Source organism: Suricata suricatta, chromosome 11 (assembly GCF_006229205.1).
Source record: "Suricata suricatta isolate VVHF042 chromosome 11, meerkat_22Aug2017_6uvM2_HiC, whole genome shotgun sequence".
NCBI lineage: Eukaryota > Metazoa > Chordata > Mammalia > Carnivora > Herpestidae > Suricata > Suricata suricatta.
In genome coordinates, this window is record NC_043710.1 from 55,499,408 (window position 1) to 55,515,660 (window position 16,253).

A 16,253-nucleotide genomic window follows, 5' to 3' on the forward strand; every position below is an offset into this window, starting at 1 on the left:
CAATGAGTTATCACCTTATATCTGTCAGAATGGCTAAAATAAAAAACACAAGAAACAAGTGTTGGCCAGGATGTGGAGGAAAAGGAACCCTTTTGCTCTCTTGGTGGGAGTGCAGACTGGTGCAGCACTGTGGAAAACAGTATGGAGGTTGCTCAAAAAATTAAAAATAGAACTCCCTTATGATCTCAATAATTGCACTACTTGGTATCTGTCAAAAAAACACAAAAACACTAATTCAAAAGTTTGCATGCACCTCTATGTTTATAGCAACTTTATTTATAATAGGCAAACTATGGAAGCAGCCCAAGTGCCCATTGTAGATGAATAGATAAAGAAGAGGTGGCATGTATATACAACGGAATAAAATTCAGCCACAAATAAAGAATGAAATCATGTCATTTGCAACAACATGGATGGAACTAGAGTGTTTAATGAATGCTAAGCAAAATAAGTCACTTAAAGACAAATACCATATGATTTCACTAGTGGAATTTAGGAAGCAAAACAATTGAACAAAGGAAAAAGATAGACAAACCAAAACACAGACTTTTAACTATAGAGAACAAACTGACTGTTGGGGGGTGGGGTGAAATAGGTAAGGGGATTAAGTAGTGCACTTGTGATGAGCACTGGGGGATGGATGGAATTGTTGAATCACTGTATGTACACCTGAAACTAATATAACACTATGTTAACTATACTGTATTTAAAAATTTAATAAATAGGGGCGCCTGGGTGGCTCAGTCGGTTGAGCGGCTGGCTTCGGCTCAGGTCAGATCTCATGTTTGTGGGTTCGAGCCCCGCGTCGGGCTCTGTGCAGACAGCTAGCTCGGAGCCTGGAGCTGCTTCAGATTCTGTGTCTCCCTCTCTCTCTGACCCTCCCCCTCTCATGCTCTGTCTCTCTCTGTATCAAAAATAAATAAAACATTAAAAAATAATAAAAAAATTTAATAAATAAAATGTCACTAAGTTGAACATTTTTAAGAAACCTGATGTATCAGTATTATTTATGATAAATATACCATACTCATGTAAGCTCTTAATAACACAGGAAATTGGATGTGGGGGTATATGGGAATTCTATACTGTCTTCCCAACTTTTCTGAAAATCTAAAACTATTCTAAAATTTAAAATTTATTTTTTAAAATTCAGCAAATGCATTTGTTCTGAAAACTTTTGATTAAAACTAATTGCTACTTTCCTTAAAAACTCTTGAGAGTTTTTGAGTTGAACGTCCTTTTGTCAAGGTCACAGGGTCAACCGTTTTTCCAGTTCTTCCATTGGCTGTTCAGTGAAGCAGAGCTAAGGTTTGCTTAGGCAAGAAGGACTACAACTCCCAGAGTGCTCCTGTGTGGTTGTCAGGAGCAACCAAAGAATGCAGACTAACAGCTCCGCCAGAGTCAGGATTAAACAGGGACTGACTGCCTTGCCAGCCAGCTATGGGTCAGGATTATTACTCTGTGCTCCAGATCACTCGCAATTCAGAGGATGCCCAGATCAAGAGGGCGTAAGTTGAGGTGGGAGTGAGCCTTTAGGGGTGTGCTGGGAAGGCCCCACCTTTATCTCTTTCAAACTGAGCTTTCATGCACAGCTAAGGGCAGACAAGGTAAACCGTGTTCCTTCTGTTGCTTCCTGCATGCCTTCAGCCCAGATTTGGGCTGAGTCAAAATTCCCAATCCATCATCCTTAACCCCCTATGCTGCTTCTCTTCCTGGAGCTCTGGTTTTCCTAGCAATAAAAATTGGGACAAAGAAGACATTTGAACTTTTTCCTGAATATTATGCAGAACCAAAGGATTGAGACAGGAGGGTGACCTGGCTGGATGAAATAGATGTGTTTCAAATTTTATTCTGGCTGTCATATGAGGTTTTTTTTTAGTAGGCTTTTTTTTTAAGTTTATTTATTTATTTTGAGAAAGACAGAGACAGCACGAGTGGAAGATTGGGAGGGGCAGAGAGAGAGGGAGACAAGAAGTAGTTTCTTCTTAAGCAGTCTTCATGCCCAGCTCCAAGCCCGACACAGGACTTGAACTCACAATTCAAGACCTGAGCTGAGATCAAGAGTTGGATGCTTAATCATCTGAGCCACCCAGAGTTTTTGATGTTGAACTACATCTCTCAGTTCTTCCATCAGGTCTTGGAGACTTTGTGGTCTATTTCCAAGAAAGTCTAGGACAGGAGTCAGCATATTTTTTTTCTGAAAAAGTTGTAGGTTTTTTTTTTTTCTTGAATAACGAGTGCCTACCCTATGGGTAGGTAGAGTGGTAGCACTTAGAGATATAATAGTGAATCAGACATGTAGCTTAATTTTGTTAGTGAATACAGGTGTTGAATAAGTCATAACAAGTTTGATGAGTGTTACAGAAGAGAAAGTTCAGGGTGCTATGGAAGCTTATATTAGAAGGAGAGAGACCCCTTCAGAGGCAGTCATGATAAACAAGGCAGAAGATGAAACTTGAAGCAGGACAGTGGGCTGGGGAGAGGAGAGAGAATGGACTTGGCTATTAATTGGATCATTGGAGGGTAAAGAAAAAAGGGAGGAATCCAGAATAATATGGTCAATGAGAGTTGGGTAGTGATACATTATTGAATGTACAGATGCTGCTCTGAGAATCTTCCATCATTATTTCATTTAATCCTTACAACAACCCTGAGGGATAGGTAGTATTATTATCCCAAGGCCATGTGCCTAGTAAACGGCAGAGCCAATATTCAGATACCATGTCTACCTTGGGTCAGGTCCTAGAGGGGATTTATTGTGGGATAAGTGGAGAGTACACTATAGTTAGAGATACAAGATACAAACTCATGAGACAATTAGAGAACAAGCCAGGACAGTGTATGATGTCACCCACTGTTGAGAGCATCTCCTTGGCCAGTGGGATTCGTCTAGGGGGAGGCCACAAGGAGTGCAGAAAGATAAACCCAACTTAATCATTGGAAAGACCCTGGTCTGAATCCAGGTACCTGCCAGCTGTGTGACATGGACAAATTAACCTCTCTTAGGCTCAGTTTTCTCATCTCTAAAATATTTTAAGGGTTATTGTGGGATTATATGAGATAACGAAAGTGGAATGTCCAGCAACCGTTTGCATCTGAAACCGTGTCATATAAAGAATGATTGGGGCACCTGGGTGGCTCATTTGTTTAAGTGTCCAACTCTTGATTTTGACTCAAGTCAATCTCATGGTTCGTGAGATGGAGTTCTCTGCACTGGGTGTAGAGCCTGCTTGGGATTTTCCCTATTCCTTTATCTCAAAAATAAATAAACATTTAAAGAATTATTAAAAGAACCTCAGATGTCTCAATCATTCTTTTTAAATAAATGTTTATATTTGAGAGAGACAGAGTGCAAGTGGGGGAGGGGCAGAGAGAAAGGGAGACGCAGAATATGAAGCAGGCTTCATACTCTGAGCTGTTAGCACAGAGCCTGATGCGAGGCTTGAACTCACCAACTGTGAGATCATGACCTGAGCAGGAATCAGACACTGAACCAACTGAGCCACCCATGCACCCCTGTTTCAAACAGCCTTCTCTTTTGTAACAACTCTTAAGAGCTGAATCACAGGTATAACACAGTCTCCCATATGGAAGTAACTAGATTTTAACAAAACAAAAAAATGCTGGGGCACGTGGGTAGCTCAGTTGGTTAGGCGTCCAACTTCATTCAGCTCAGGTCATGATCTCATGGTTTGTGAGTTCGAGCCCCACATCAGGCTCTGTGCTGACAGCTCAGAGCCTAAAGCTAGCTTCAGATTCTGTCTCCCCATCTCTGTCTGCCCCTCTCCCACTTGCACTCTCACTCAAAAGTAAATTAACAAAAAAAAAATTTAATGCTGAATGTATATAATGAAGAAAAGTACCACAAAGAATCCTAATTGCTAGCTGTTAGCCTCCTCGTAGATCTCATGAAGCCTAGTGTGCTGCATCCAAGCCATGACCCCACTTGCCTGCTCAGGGAACAGAGTGAGGGCACTGCAGGGCAAATCTTACAACCACTCAAGTGTAGGGGCGTCTGGGTGGCTCGGTTAGTCAAGCATCTAACTCTTGATTTCAGCTTGGTCATGATCTCAAGGATGTGCGATTGAGCCCCCTATTGGGTTCTGCCTGCTTGAGATTCTCTCTCTCTCTCTGTACCCCCCTCATGCGCTTTCTGTCTCTCTAAAACAAATAAAACAAAAACAGACTCCACAAAAACCACTCAAGTTTATATAAAAATAAAACTCTTTTCAAACCTACTTTTTCTCATTGATAGAACTTAACTTGCAGTTCTCACCATAACTGACTTTGACCTCCGTTACTGAGACAGGCTGTTTTCAGTGTCTCAGGGAAGTCATGTCCATTGTCTTTAAGTTTCTGATGGTAGACAATGTAGATAGTCTCTGTAAGTCCCCAGGGGCTGAATCAGGACCTTCAGACTCATAGGACAGCAGATCTCATTCTGTAAGATGAGATGTTGCCTAAAAGAGCAGTCCCACAGTGAGATGGGCTGAGATGAGTTAGTTCGTGTCATTCATTTCCTCACTGCCACTCAGTGCTAGGCACCAGGGACACAGAGAACTAGACACAGCAACCCAAGGATCCCAGGCTAGTGGGAGAGACAAACTAGACAATAAACAACTGGAGTGCCAAATGCTAAGTTTAGGGATCAAAGGCACTGGGACTTGGGAAGGGGGGGTCTAACCTAGAATGGAGAGTGCAGTCAGGGAAGGCATCCTGGAGGAGTTGACCCTGGAGCTGAGTGTTGAAAGATGAATGAAAATGTGCCAAGGGGAGATAGGAGGCTCTGGAGAGTGGCGGGTGTTACAAGTGAAGGGAGTAGAATGTCAAAGGCCTGAGCAATGCATTATAGGGAGTTTGGAGCCTGGTCAGAAAGGCAGGAGAGGTCATGGGAGTGGGGGAGGGAAAGCTGTGAGTGAGAAAGCCATAGAGAAAAGCAGAGGCTTGAGTCTTAGAGATTTGGATTTTATGCCGAAGTCAAAGGGAAACCAGTGGAGGGATCTGGGCAGCCAAGTGACTTGGCCAGAGGGCATTTCAGAAGCATCGGATTAAAAAAGATCAATCTGGTGGCAGTACATGGAGAGGGCTGGAGAGCGAGAACACTGGAAACAGGAAGCCTTGGTTCTACAATGGTCTTAGGGAAGAATGGCCAGGAAGAGAACACTGGCGGGAAAGAAAAACTGACATGCCTTGGTGACGGGTGGGCTGGGAATAGAGGGGATGAAGAACTTGGGAGTTGATAATGCTCAGAGTTTGGGCTGTAGTGCCTGGGCAAATGGGCAAAAACTTAGGGAATGAAAATGTGTTTCTGTCTGGGCTCATTGAGTTTGTGGGGCTTGTGGGACATTGGAGAGCAGATACCAAGATGGCAGCTGGATGCCGAGGTCTGGGATAGATGAGCCTGTGTGGAGTGAGAAGAGAAGCAGCGGAACGTGTCACCAGCATGCAGGGCGGGAGCAGAGCAGAGGAAATGCACTCTGACTCAGTGGAGGGTACATGGGTCCGATTTGTACTGAGCCACTGAGGGGGTTTTGCTGATGCCCTCCTTTGGCTCCTTCGGGCCCACTCCCCACCTTTCTGCACCCTGCTGTCTGTGCTGGAAGCTGGCCCATCTGAACTGCATCAGTAGAATACCCTGGCCCTCAGACTTCCTAATGAAAGCTCGAGAGAGCCCATGGCAGATGTTTGGCAAGGAGGACAGTGGGACTGGGGTGTTTATTCCCAGCTCCCTTCCTATGACAGCTCTTCAGGTTGGTTGTGTCCCTTACCTGAATATGACAGCTCCTGCCAAGGGCCCCATCCACACAGGCTCCTGTGAGATTTCGTTAACTTATCCCTCCCCACTCCTGTAGGCTCAGGATGGCCAGGGTGACTCAGGGCTCCTGGCCTTGAGCCACAGCACTGCCCAGTGTGGTTATCCTCCCTACCTCCTACATTTTGGTGAGTGGCCCCCTATTTAAGTCTCCACAAATCACCCAGTTCATGCCAGCTCTTCCTCTCATAACACTGATGATACAGATTCTCAGATGCTCTGGGCATCGCATCACGGAGTGGTGGGATTGGGTAGATACAGAAGCAGGAAAAGTGAGCACAGAAGTGAGAGGCAGTAAAGGGACCTGACATGTGCCAGTGTCTCTCTGTACCAGGTCCTTTTGACACCTTATTTTATCTGATCTTCACAAGAAGCCTGTGTGTAAGTTCAGATATCAAGACAGGATTAGATGGGCAAGAAGTGTATTGGGGGAAGCACGTGTGAGGGTAAAGGGGGAGCAAGAGCATGCAGGGAGCACCTTCAGACCCCAGTGCAGGACTGATACCTGTGAAAGGGGAGCAGGAAGAAATGGCTGGATGGAGAGGGCTGTGGAGTGGACTAGAGAAAAATAGCTGGGCTGATAGATGGACATCCTGAAGCAGAGGTTCCGTGTTGCAGGGGTCCTATGTCCTAGAGGGATGCACCAGCACTAACATCCCCACCACGCTTAGGCACTGGCTGGCACGGCTTGAGGAAGTGTAGCCTCAGCACAGACACCCAGGGCAGGCAGCTACACTTTGTGCCCACTGGGTTCTGTTCACGGGCGTCTGTGCAATGCACCACCCTGGCCACCACAGCCTTGAATTTGTAGCTGGGAACATCAAAGCCGTCAACAGCAGAGCCAGCTCTGAACCATGGTCTGCACCTCAGGCCCATGTCAAATGCTATGACTTGTATGAACCCTCCTTCCTCTAGGTACCGGAAACTGGCACTTAAGAACCACCCGATGAAGTCCAGCGAGCCATCCTCAGCAGAGACATTCAGGCAAATAGCAGAGGCCTATGATGTGCTCAGCGACCGTGAGTGACTCCAGGCATCTCCTCTGTCCCACCTCTATTTTGAGATCATTTCCTTAAGTCTCTAGGTAGTAAGCATTCCTCTTCCCTGCCTTGAGCGTGAACAAACTTAGAAGGAAAATGGCATGATGAACTGCCTTTCCTCATAGTCATAAACTAAGGTTGCTGCAGTGTGGAGAACCCCTGGGTTAAGATGATCTGCTCAGCCAGTCTCAGTAGAGCAGAACCTGGGGCAGGGCTCCCCCACCCCCACACCCCACTTGTTCCCTGCAGGGGTGCACACAGTGAGATGCTGCCAAGGGAAGAAGGAGAGGCTGAGGCAGGCACACCCAATTACTCTTCCCAGATTACCAAGTAGCTCCAGCGCCACCTCCCCATGGAGAGCATGTCCATCAAGGGGCAGAGGGAGGTTGGTAATTCAAGAATCTCCTGAAACCAAAGGAGTGCAGAAAGTGATTCCCCTCCACCTCTGCCCCAAGGGCACTACCTGTTTGCATGTCCTTGAGGGCTTGTCCTGGAAACTGTAATCAAGGATGCTGTGCAGAGAATGGCCAGGTCACTAAGATTTCTCCAGTCCCAAGTTTTCAGGACTTTAGAGTCCTTAGACCCTAGGCTTTTGAAACCTCTAGAATTTGGCAGCCCTAGAATTCTTAGATTCTAGAATTTCAAGGTGCTAGGATTCTATTTATGTCAAATAAAACTGGCTATGATGGGACACCTGGGTGGCTATTGTCAGTTAAGCATCCGACTGTAGCTCAGGTCATGATCTCACAGTGTCAGACTCTGTGCTGAATATTTGGAGCCTGGAGTCTGCTTCCAATTCTGTGTCTCCCTCTGTGCTCCTCCCCCATTCACACTCTGTGTGTGTCTCTCTCTCAAAAATAAAAAATATTAAAAATTAAAAAAAAATAAAACAGTGGCTTTGATAATGAGTCTAGCCAAATTCTAGGGCAGTAGCCTCACCCCTAGTCTCTAGCTCTCTCCTTCAGTCTTCTTCTCCCTGCCACCCAGCAAGTCTCCACCTTTCCCCATTCTCCTATGGGACCACACCTAGATATACCCACAATGAAATTAAACCCCTGACTTTCAGGGTCTCCCTCCAAAGAGTGCTGGACAGTAGGCACTTTAGAAATAAGGTTGCCTTTGGGGCACCTGGGTGGCTCTGTTAAGCATCTGACTTTGGCTCAGGTCATGACTTCACGGTTCTGGAGTTCGAGCCCTGCATCAGGCTCTGTGCTGACAGCTCAGAGCCTGGATCCCGTTTCAGATTCTGTGTCTCCCTCTCTCTCTGCCCCTACCCAACTCATACACTGTCTCTCTGTCTCTCAAAAAATGAATGTTAAAAAAAATAAAAAATAAAAGAAAGAAGGTTGCTTTGCCCCTTCGTCTCTACCCTGTATCTACCTGCTTCCCAGCCCAGCAGCTATCTTAGTCCCCAGTGCTAGCCCCTCATCAATGTGACACATGTCCACAGCCGTGAAGAGAAGCATCTATGACAAATTTGGAGAGGAGGGCCTGAAGGGCGGGATTCCTCTGGAATTCGGATCCCAGACCCCATGGACCACTGGTTACGTCTTCCACGGCAACCCTAATAAGGTTTTCCATGAGTTCTTCGGAGGAGACAACCCCTTCAGTGGTAAGAGGCCCCACCCACCCACTTGCCTTACTGGGAAGGATGCGGCTGGATTTCTTTGAATCCTTGTGTTTTGTTTACTTTAAAAATATATATAGTGCATGGTAAAAAAAATTATTAAAGAAATAATTCCAGATTTATTCCTTCTCCAGAAGCAGCCACTTACTGTTAACAGTTTATGTATCCTTCCAGAAAATTTCTATGCATTTATGAGCATATATTTATCTTTACCTAAGCCTTTTATCTTATGAAGGAAATGGGACCATATTGTACACACTAGTTTTTTTCACTCAGTATCTCTTGGAGATTATCTCATTATATACTATATTACATGTATATCTACTTTATTCGTTTTATTTATTTTATTTTATTTTTTAATGTTTTATTTATTTTTGATACAGAGAGAGACAGAGTATGAGAGGGGGAGGGTCAGAGAGAGAGGGAGACACAGAACCGGAAGCAGGCTCCAGGCTCTGAGCTAGCGGTCAGCACAGAGCCTGACGCGGGGCTCGAACCCACGAACGCGAGATCTTGACCTGAGCCGAAGCCGGAGGCTCAACCGACTGAGCCACCCAGGCGCCCCACTTTATTCGTTTTAATAGCTGCATTAGGTTTCATTGTACAGGTGTGTTAGGTGAGTACATGGATGGATGGGTGGATAATCCCAGGTCCCGGACAAACTGACAAAGAGTTGATTTCTGTGACTCAGGGTCATTTTACAAGGACAATTAACCTTCAGACTTGTCTTCCTGGCTCTAGTTATGCAACTCAGAGAGTCTAGATTTTCCACTGCCTAACCCCCTGCAGCCCCTTCTTCTGGCTATACTCCAGCCTTTCTGCATTTCAAAAGTTCTCCCTGCCTTTTTCTGCATGTTAATAGGAAGTGGGCTAAAGCGCATTGCCTCTCCCCATCAGAGGCCTCTCCGCTGTGCATTTCCTTCGCCTGCCTGCCAGAGGAAGCTGAGTTTATAAACTCCAGGTGTGACTGGAAAAGACAGGGCACTTGGAGTCAGGCCTGTTTCAAATCCATGTACTGCCCCTTATGAGCTCTGTGATTCTGGGCAAATCTCTTCACTGCTCTGAAACCTCAACTTCCTTACTGTTGCGGGGTGATTATGAAGAGACCACCAACGTCGAATAGAAGCGGGGCATAATTTTATTAATGGTCGCATGCTTTTATTACAGCCGGGCCAAACCTGATCTCCCTGGTGTTAAGTAGCAGAGAATGGCCCCGAACAAAGGGGACAGTGAGATTATATGGACAGAACACATCATCATTTAGTTAACCAATTACAATTCACAGCATCGCTTGGTAGCCAATTACATTGTAATATACAGATGTTAGTTTTGGCGTAAACCTATCGCTTTAAGGCTCTTTGTCCCTTTAGAATGACCAATCATAGTTAGACACCTAAGATACCACGAGAGACAGTGACCAGGTGACTTTCACCTGGGGACTTTGCTTCATCCAGGTCTTAGTAGAAGGGTGGAGTTACTTAACAGAATCTTGAAAAACAAGTTAAACTTCAGGTTACAATGTTCCTTATCGAGTTCTTAGGGTCTTTTCAGATTGCCCAATCTTTAATTATTCACCAGAATGGGAGCTTAAACCGAACCTATATACAGTAAACTCTCTGATATCTTATAAGTGTAAGGTTTAATAGATGGAGGCAGAGACAGAGGAAAGAAAGAGACCAAGTTATGGAGCCAAGGAAGCCTTTATTGGGATCTGCGATTCCGAGGTGAGGTTCCGCAACTCTGGGAGTGGGGAGTCAGGGAAGTCGCACCTGGTATGGGAGGGGCAAGGTGTTTTATGGGTGAAAGACTTCCGGGTTTGATCTTGGGAGGGAAGATTATCAAATAAGGGCATTTCAGGGACATGGCGGGATGATAGGTTGCCTCCTCTATCAGGGTGATGGGAAGCTGGAGCTTTATGATTATCTGTTTTCAAACTGTCGCCGGGACATTCCAGGTCTGCAGGTGGGGGTGGGGGGTTGTCGGTGCACAGAGTTCTTCTCCGACCCACAGCAAAATGGCCGCTCGGTCGCCATCTTAAGGTGACTCTTACAATAAGTTGACCTAGTACATTTCATACATTGACCTATAACACTTACTGTTAGGTGACTGTAATAGTCCATTCCTCACACATCATTAGCAAAAGAGACAATATTTATGAAAATGGGCTTTGTTGGGGCACCTGGGTGGCTCAGTTGGTTAAGCCTCCGACTTCAGCTCAGGTCAGATCTCATGTTTGTGGGTTCGAGCCCAGCGTCAGGCTCTGTGCTGACAGCTAGCTCAGAGCCTGGAGCCTATTTCCGATTCTGTGTCTCCTTCTCTCTCTGTCCCTCCCCCTCTCATGCTTTGTCTCTCTCTGTATCAAAAATAAATAAAACGTTTAAAAAAAAAAGAAAATGGGTTTTGTAGACTGAAAAATGCCATACAATGGACAGGTGCTTGGAAAATAAGCAGTTCAGAGGAGCCAGACCAGAGCTTATTGGAACATCACTTACAGGCTTTGGGGGCCCTCAGACAGTGCCCCAAAACTATAGTGCTACAGGGCTTCACTCGGGATATTTGTGTCCTGCAGGACCGAGGGACTAGACCTTCCTATGACCTGGCCGTTGGGGTGTCTGCACCCTGTACGCCATAGGTGCTGGGTGAACAAACAAATTCAGTGATACAAGAGGGGACCAGGTCACTCACAGGCCTCTTGATTCGCTATTATATCATAGATGGGCCTTCTAGCCTGGGAAGTTCCTTCATGGCCCTAACCATAAGAGGCAGAGTAGAAAAAAAATCTTAATTGTGATAGCAACCCCTGACTCTACAAAGTTTACAAAGGGTCTCACACGTGGCAATAAGCATACAGTCAAATTGTCCTGGGTTCAGAAGGGCTGCCGGACTGTGAGCATTTCTGTGGCCTCTCTGCCCAATGAGATAATACTGTGAAGGGCTGAAACCAGCACCTGATGCATAGTAAGCTCTCAGCCAGTTTCCACTCTTCATCGTCTTGTTGTTTAATCCTAATGGTAGAAGGCAGCTCAGGCATTATTACCCCATCCCACAGACAGAAAAACTGAAACCAAATGACTGCATAGCACTTCAAGAGACAAAGGCTCTTTGAACTGGGATGGAAGGGCAGGGCAGCAAGAGGGCTTATGGGTGTAGAGCTGAGCAGGGAGAAAAGAAATTCAGGGAAAAAAACTTTGGGGGTATGCTGATGAACTCTCAAATTTATTAGGAACCACCCTTACCCTACCTCCCTATCAGCTATTGACTTCATAGAAATTTGAGTCTGGGGTCTCTAGAGGCCTTGGGCTGGGCTGGCCTGTGAGGGAGAGTAGAGCGTGAGGAAGGGTAGGAAGGACTGAAATGCTAGCTATTACCCTCCAGCAGCAAGCTGACTGCGGGAGTCATTTCTGGCATACCAGGAGCTGCCACCAGAGGACACTCCTCTCCACCTGAGGCAGACAGCCTCGGCAAGTACCTCCCTAATTTTAGGGGGAAGGGAGTCAGGAAAGTGGGGGAATATAAACCAGATGATAAAGCAGAGGAAAGTGGCAAGCATTGGATCTGCAATTTAGGACAACTTTTTGGCCTGGCCTAACAGTCTGAGTTTGCAAGGTAGGAAGGGGATGCTGGGTATTGCACTTGGGGACTAAAGAGGTATGTGTAGAGGGGTGTCTGTCTAGGTATCCAAGTCCCTGGACACAATTTCTCTTACTCTACTCCTCTCCTCACCTTCTGCAGAGTTTTTTGATGCAGAAGGAAATGAGGTAGATTTGAACTTTGGGGGTCTCCGAGGCCGAGGGTTCAAGAAACAGGACCCCCCAATTGAACGAGACCTCTACCTATCCCTGGAGGATTTATTCTTTGGCTGCACCAAGAAAATTAAGATCTCCCGAAGGGTAAGTCCTTGGCTTGCTCATACTGGGGGCCACTATCTATCACCTCCAATCCTATGAGTCACCTCTTCCTTGCCCTCACTGGAGACCTCAGGTATGGCCTCTGATAGAATCATGAAATCTCAGAATTGAAGACCTAGGATCATAGAATTCTAGAATCTGAAACTTGGAAGGAATAATTGAGGGCATTAGCCTGATTCTTTCCAGTGCAGGAATCCCCTCTGCAGTTCCTAACTGGGACAGGGTCTTTCCCTTCTCAGTTCAGCCTCATCCCTGTGAGAAGTGGGGCTCTGAATGGGAGGAATCTCTTGTGAATTCTGCCCTCTGGGTGTTACCAGACCATACCCCTAAGGTTCATAATTGTGCATGTCTCATGAGTAAGAAGAAACAGTGTGGACTTGGAGGGTGGGCTGGGGGACAGTTCCCAAGGGGTTTGATTGAATGCCTTCAGTGCCCCCGTGTCTAGTCCTTGAGTTGACCCTGTCCCATGGCTCATCCCTATGCTAGGCACATGAGCAAAGCCTCCTCATACCTTGGCCCAGCAGAGGAGATGCCGATTATGCCCATAATTTCCATAGATGGCACTCAACCTGGGCATGTGATTGGGGAACGGATGGATAACATAATAGGGAATGCTCAGATATGTTGACCTCTGTGGTCTTTCTCCCTTCATGATTAAGAGACCTGCCAGGCCATCAGGGCCAGAGCCACAGCGTTGGGAGAGAGGAACTGAGTATGTGCTCAGCATGGTCTGTTAGTGGCCAGGGCCACGTGATTTCTAGGCCTGGAGTTGGGGGCTTGATCAATTCATGGTAATTGCTTGGCATCTCAGGCCCCAGCCCCATGAAATCATCCTAGAATCATAAGTTCTTGGTTCCAGTGAATGGGATGAGAGAGGGAATGGCTCAGGGCAGCTTCTCCCTGTTGGCTACAAGGTTGAACCTGAGCACAGAACCCCCGTAGCATCTTTCTCATGTGAAAAGGCCAGCTGGGAAATCTCGAGCAAACCTCCCCCCTGCCATCTGGCTGCAGGTGCTGAATGAGGATGGGTACTCCTCTACCATCAAGGACAAGATTCTCACGATTGATGTGAAACCTGGTTGGAGGCAGGGCACACGGATCACCTTTGAGAAGGAAGGGGACCAGGTGAGAATGAGGGAGCTGACTGGGGTCAGTCCTAGCATCAGTCACTGGGCTCACTCATGTGGTGGCAAGACAGGGGGAAGGAGGTAATGCTTTCTTCTGCCCCATGAGCCCCAGTCTAGTAGGGAGATCAGTCTGCAGAGTGGGTGAGATAATCCCCAAAGTCCCTTACAAGGAAACTGAGGCCCAGAGAAGGACTGGATTTGCCCAGGGCCAGAGCACATGAGCTCTTCCTGATTTTCTTCAGTGCTTCTTGAATAAAGCCCAACTATAGGAGCTATTCAGAAACCACTTATTAATAATAATTTTAATACTATTTAATATCTTCATGGTAATTACTTAAATAAAAATACAAAATTATTCTTCAAGCCTTGCAGTATCCTTAGGTCTGAAAAGAGGCAGAGTGATGGCATTTTTCAGAGCCAAGAGAGATTAATTCCTCTGTCCATACTTCTTGCTCCGTTTCTCACCTGTGAAACATCTACTTCTAAAACACTCCCTTTAGGACCCAGTTCTAATGCTCTGGGCTCTGGGCAGCCCCCCCTGACCTCTCCACCTGGGTCAGGGCCTCTCTTATCTCCACCCTCTGATCTCCCACCTCAGCATGCTGAGGACTGTGTGTATGTCCCCCCACCGGACTGGGAGCTCCTTGCTGGCAGGGACCAGTTTGAGCCCTCTGTCCCCAGTGCCCAGAAGAGACCTTAGCAAAGTTTTGGTAACTTAATGAAGCTTGGCAGGTCAGAGGCATATAAGAAGTTGTTTTCAAACCTTTCAGCGCAGCACTTTGCCCACCCACTGGAGAGGCCTCTGTCCCTCTCCAGCTGAGTGAATCCTGTGGGTGTGCTCAATAGAGGAGAAGTAATGGTGGGGGGGGGCTGGATTCACTGGAGTGGGCTTCTCAGAGAAGGGGGGATAGAGCCAAACTTAAGGAGTCCTTCCAGAAAACCTAGTTTAATCTCTTCATTGTTCTGAAGAAGACATGGAGACCAGTAGAGGCAGGAACATGGGCAGTGACACACAGCCACCTAGTCCTTGTCACCCCTTGGCTTCCTCTGCCCAGGGCCCCAACATTATCCCAGCCGACATCATCTTCATTGTAAAGGAGAAGCTACACCCTCGCTTCCGCAGGGAGAGCGACAACCTCCTTTTTGTGAGCCCCATTCTCCTGGGCAAGGTGAGTAGGCAAAGTGGAGGGGTGGACGTGGGCAGGTGAGAGTGACCAAGCAGGCCTCACTCTGCCCTCCCGTCAGTGCATATGGTGCACGCAGGACATGAGGAGCGCACATAGAACCTTCATGGCTGTCTTCAGGGCCCCTACCAGACCGTGAACTCCTGAGGGCAGGCAGCTGCCTGGCTCACTCCCGTTAGTCCCTGAACATCCATTTGTCTGCTTGAGGCTGGGCTCAGGGCCTGGCACTGAATAAGCTCATAAGATGCCTTCTAAACAGAATGGCCATGGTGACCTCTCTCCTACTCCCACCTGTGGCCCTAATGTCCCCTAGGCTCTGACCTGCTGCACCGTGGAGGTGAAGACCTTGGATGATCGTCTGCTCAACATCCCCATCAACGACATTGTCCAGTGAGTGCGTCTGCTTGGGTCCCAGTAGGTAAAAGGGCTGGCTTGGGCCTGAGTGTAGTACAGACAGGTCAGCCTGGGGCAGTTCAGTCCTCCCCAGAAAGGACTGAAATCCAGCCCCAACTCTGGCCAAGCTGCATTCACCTGGTAAATGGAGTGCCTTTTTCTAACTTGCCAAGGCTCCTCAGAGCCCAAAGATTGCAGAGGCGATCTTTGTTGCCTCCCTCCTCCCGAATCTCTCATTAGTGTTCTGAGTTGTATCCCTCAAGTCCTTTACAGGAAAGGCCCTCCCTCCATATGGGAAGCTTTACTCAGCAGCCCAGCAACCTCCCCACCCCAACCCAGGCTGGAACCTCTATTCCTGGAACCCTCAGCACAGATGGTTGTCAGGGAGCAGGTTGTATGCACAAGCTGGTCTCCTCTGCCCCAACCCTCCCCAGCCTCCCTGCTCCCACCTGGTTCTGGCTGAAAAGGGCCACCTGGTGGAAGCTGGACTGACTGCCCCAAGCCTGAGGTTGTGTGAGCACGGGCAGCATGGGATCTGTCAGAGTGCAGCTTTGGGGGCCCTCTCATTTCCCTTCTTTCATCTTCCCCTGTCTCAGTCCCAAGTACTTCAAGAAGGTGCCAGGTGAGGGGATGCCACTGCCTGAGGACCCCACTAAGAAGGGGGATCTCTTCATCTTCTTCGACATCCAGTTCCCCACCCATCTCACACCCCAAAAGAAGCATATGCTGCGCCAGGCATTGCTGACATAACTGGTGAGCTGAGGGCTGGAGCAGGGGAGGAGAAGGCGAGCTGGGCCTTATCCCATTCCTGTCCCAGGATGTACGGGTGAGCCAGCCCATAGCACAGGTGTGACATGAGGATGGGATGGCCTGAGACTTTTAAACCTACACAATAAAGATTTATTTCCTGTCTTCTAACTGCACACAGGAGACTGTGTTGGCGGGAGGGGAGCCTCAAATGTCCCTTCTTGTGGAGCAGTGGGAAGGGCAGGGCCCAGGAAGCTTAGAACCTGAGTTCCTTCCAGATTTTGTGAGTGTGGCCAGGTCCCTGAGGGTTCAGAGTCTGTGTGCTCCCACTGTGCTCTGATTTCAGATGACAAAGTCTTTAGCAGGGGCAGTCTCTAGAGTGTGATATGGTCATATTGTAGATAGGAAGCACAGA

At 47.4% G+C, this 16,253-nt stretch overlaps 1 protein-coding gene across 1 annotated transcript; it reads left to right on the forward strand.

Moving 5' to 3' along the window:
* The first annotated feature begins 1,396 nt into the window (after positions 1-1,396).
* DNAJB13 (DnaJ heat shock protein family (Hsp40) member B13) lies at positions 1,397-16,014 on the forward strand. Its single transcript, XM_029915746.1, has 8 exons — positions 1,397-1,508; positions 6,728-6,831; positions 8,303-8,464; positions 12,212-12,369; positions 13,399-13,512; positions 14,570-14,683; positions 15,012-15,088; positions 15,688-16,014. Exons 1-8 carry the CDS (start codon positions 1,441-1,443, stop codon positions 15,839-15,841), a joined length of 951 nt encoding a protein of 316 aa, XP_029771606.1. The 5' UTR covers positions 1,397-1,440; the 3' UTR covers positions 15,842-16,014.
* The last annotated feature ends 239 nt before the right edge of the window (positions 16,015-16,253 follow it).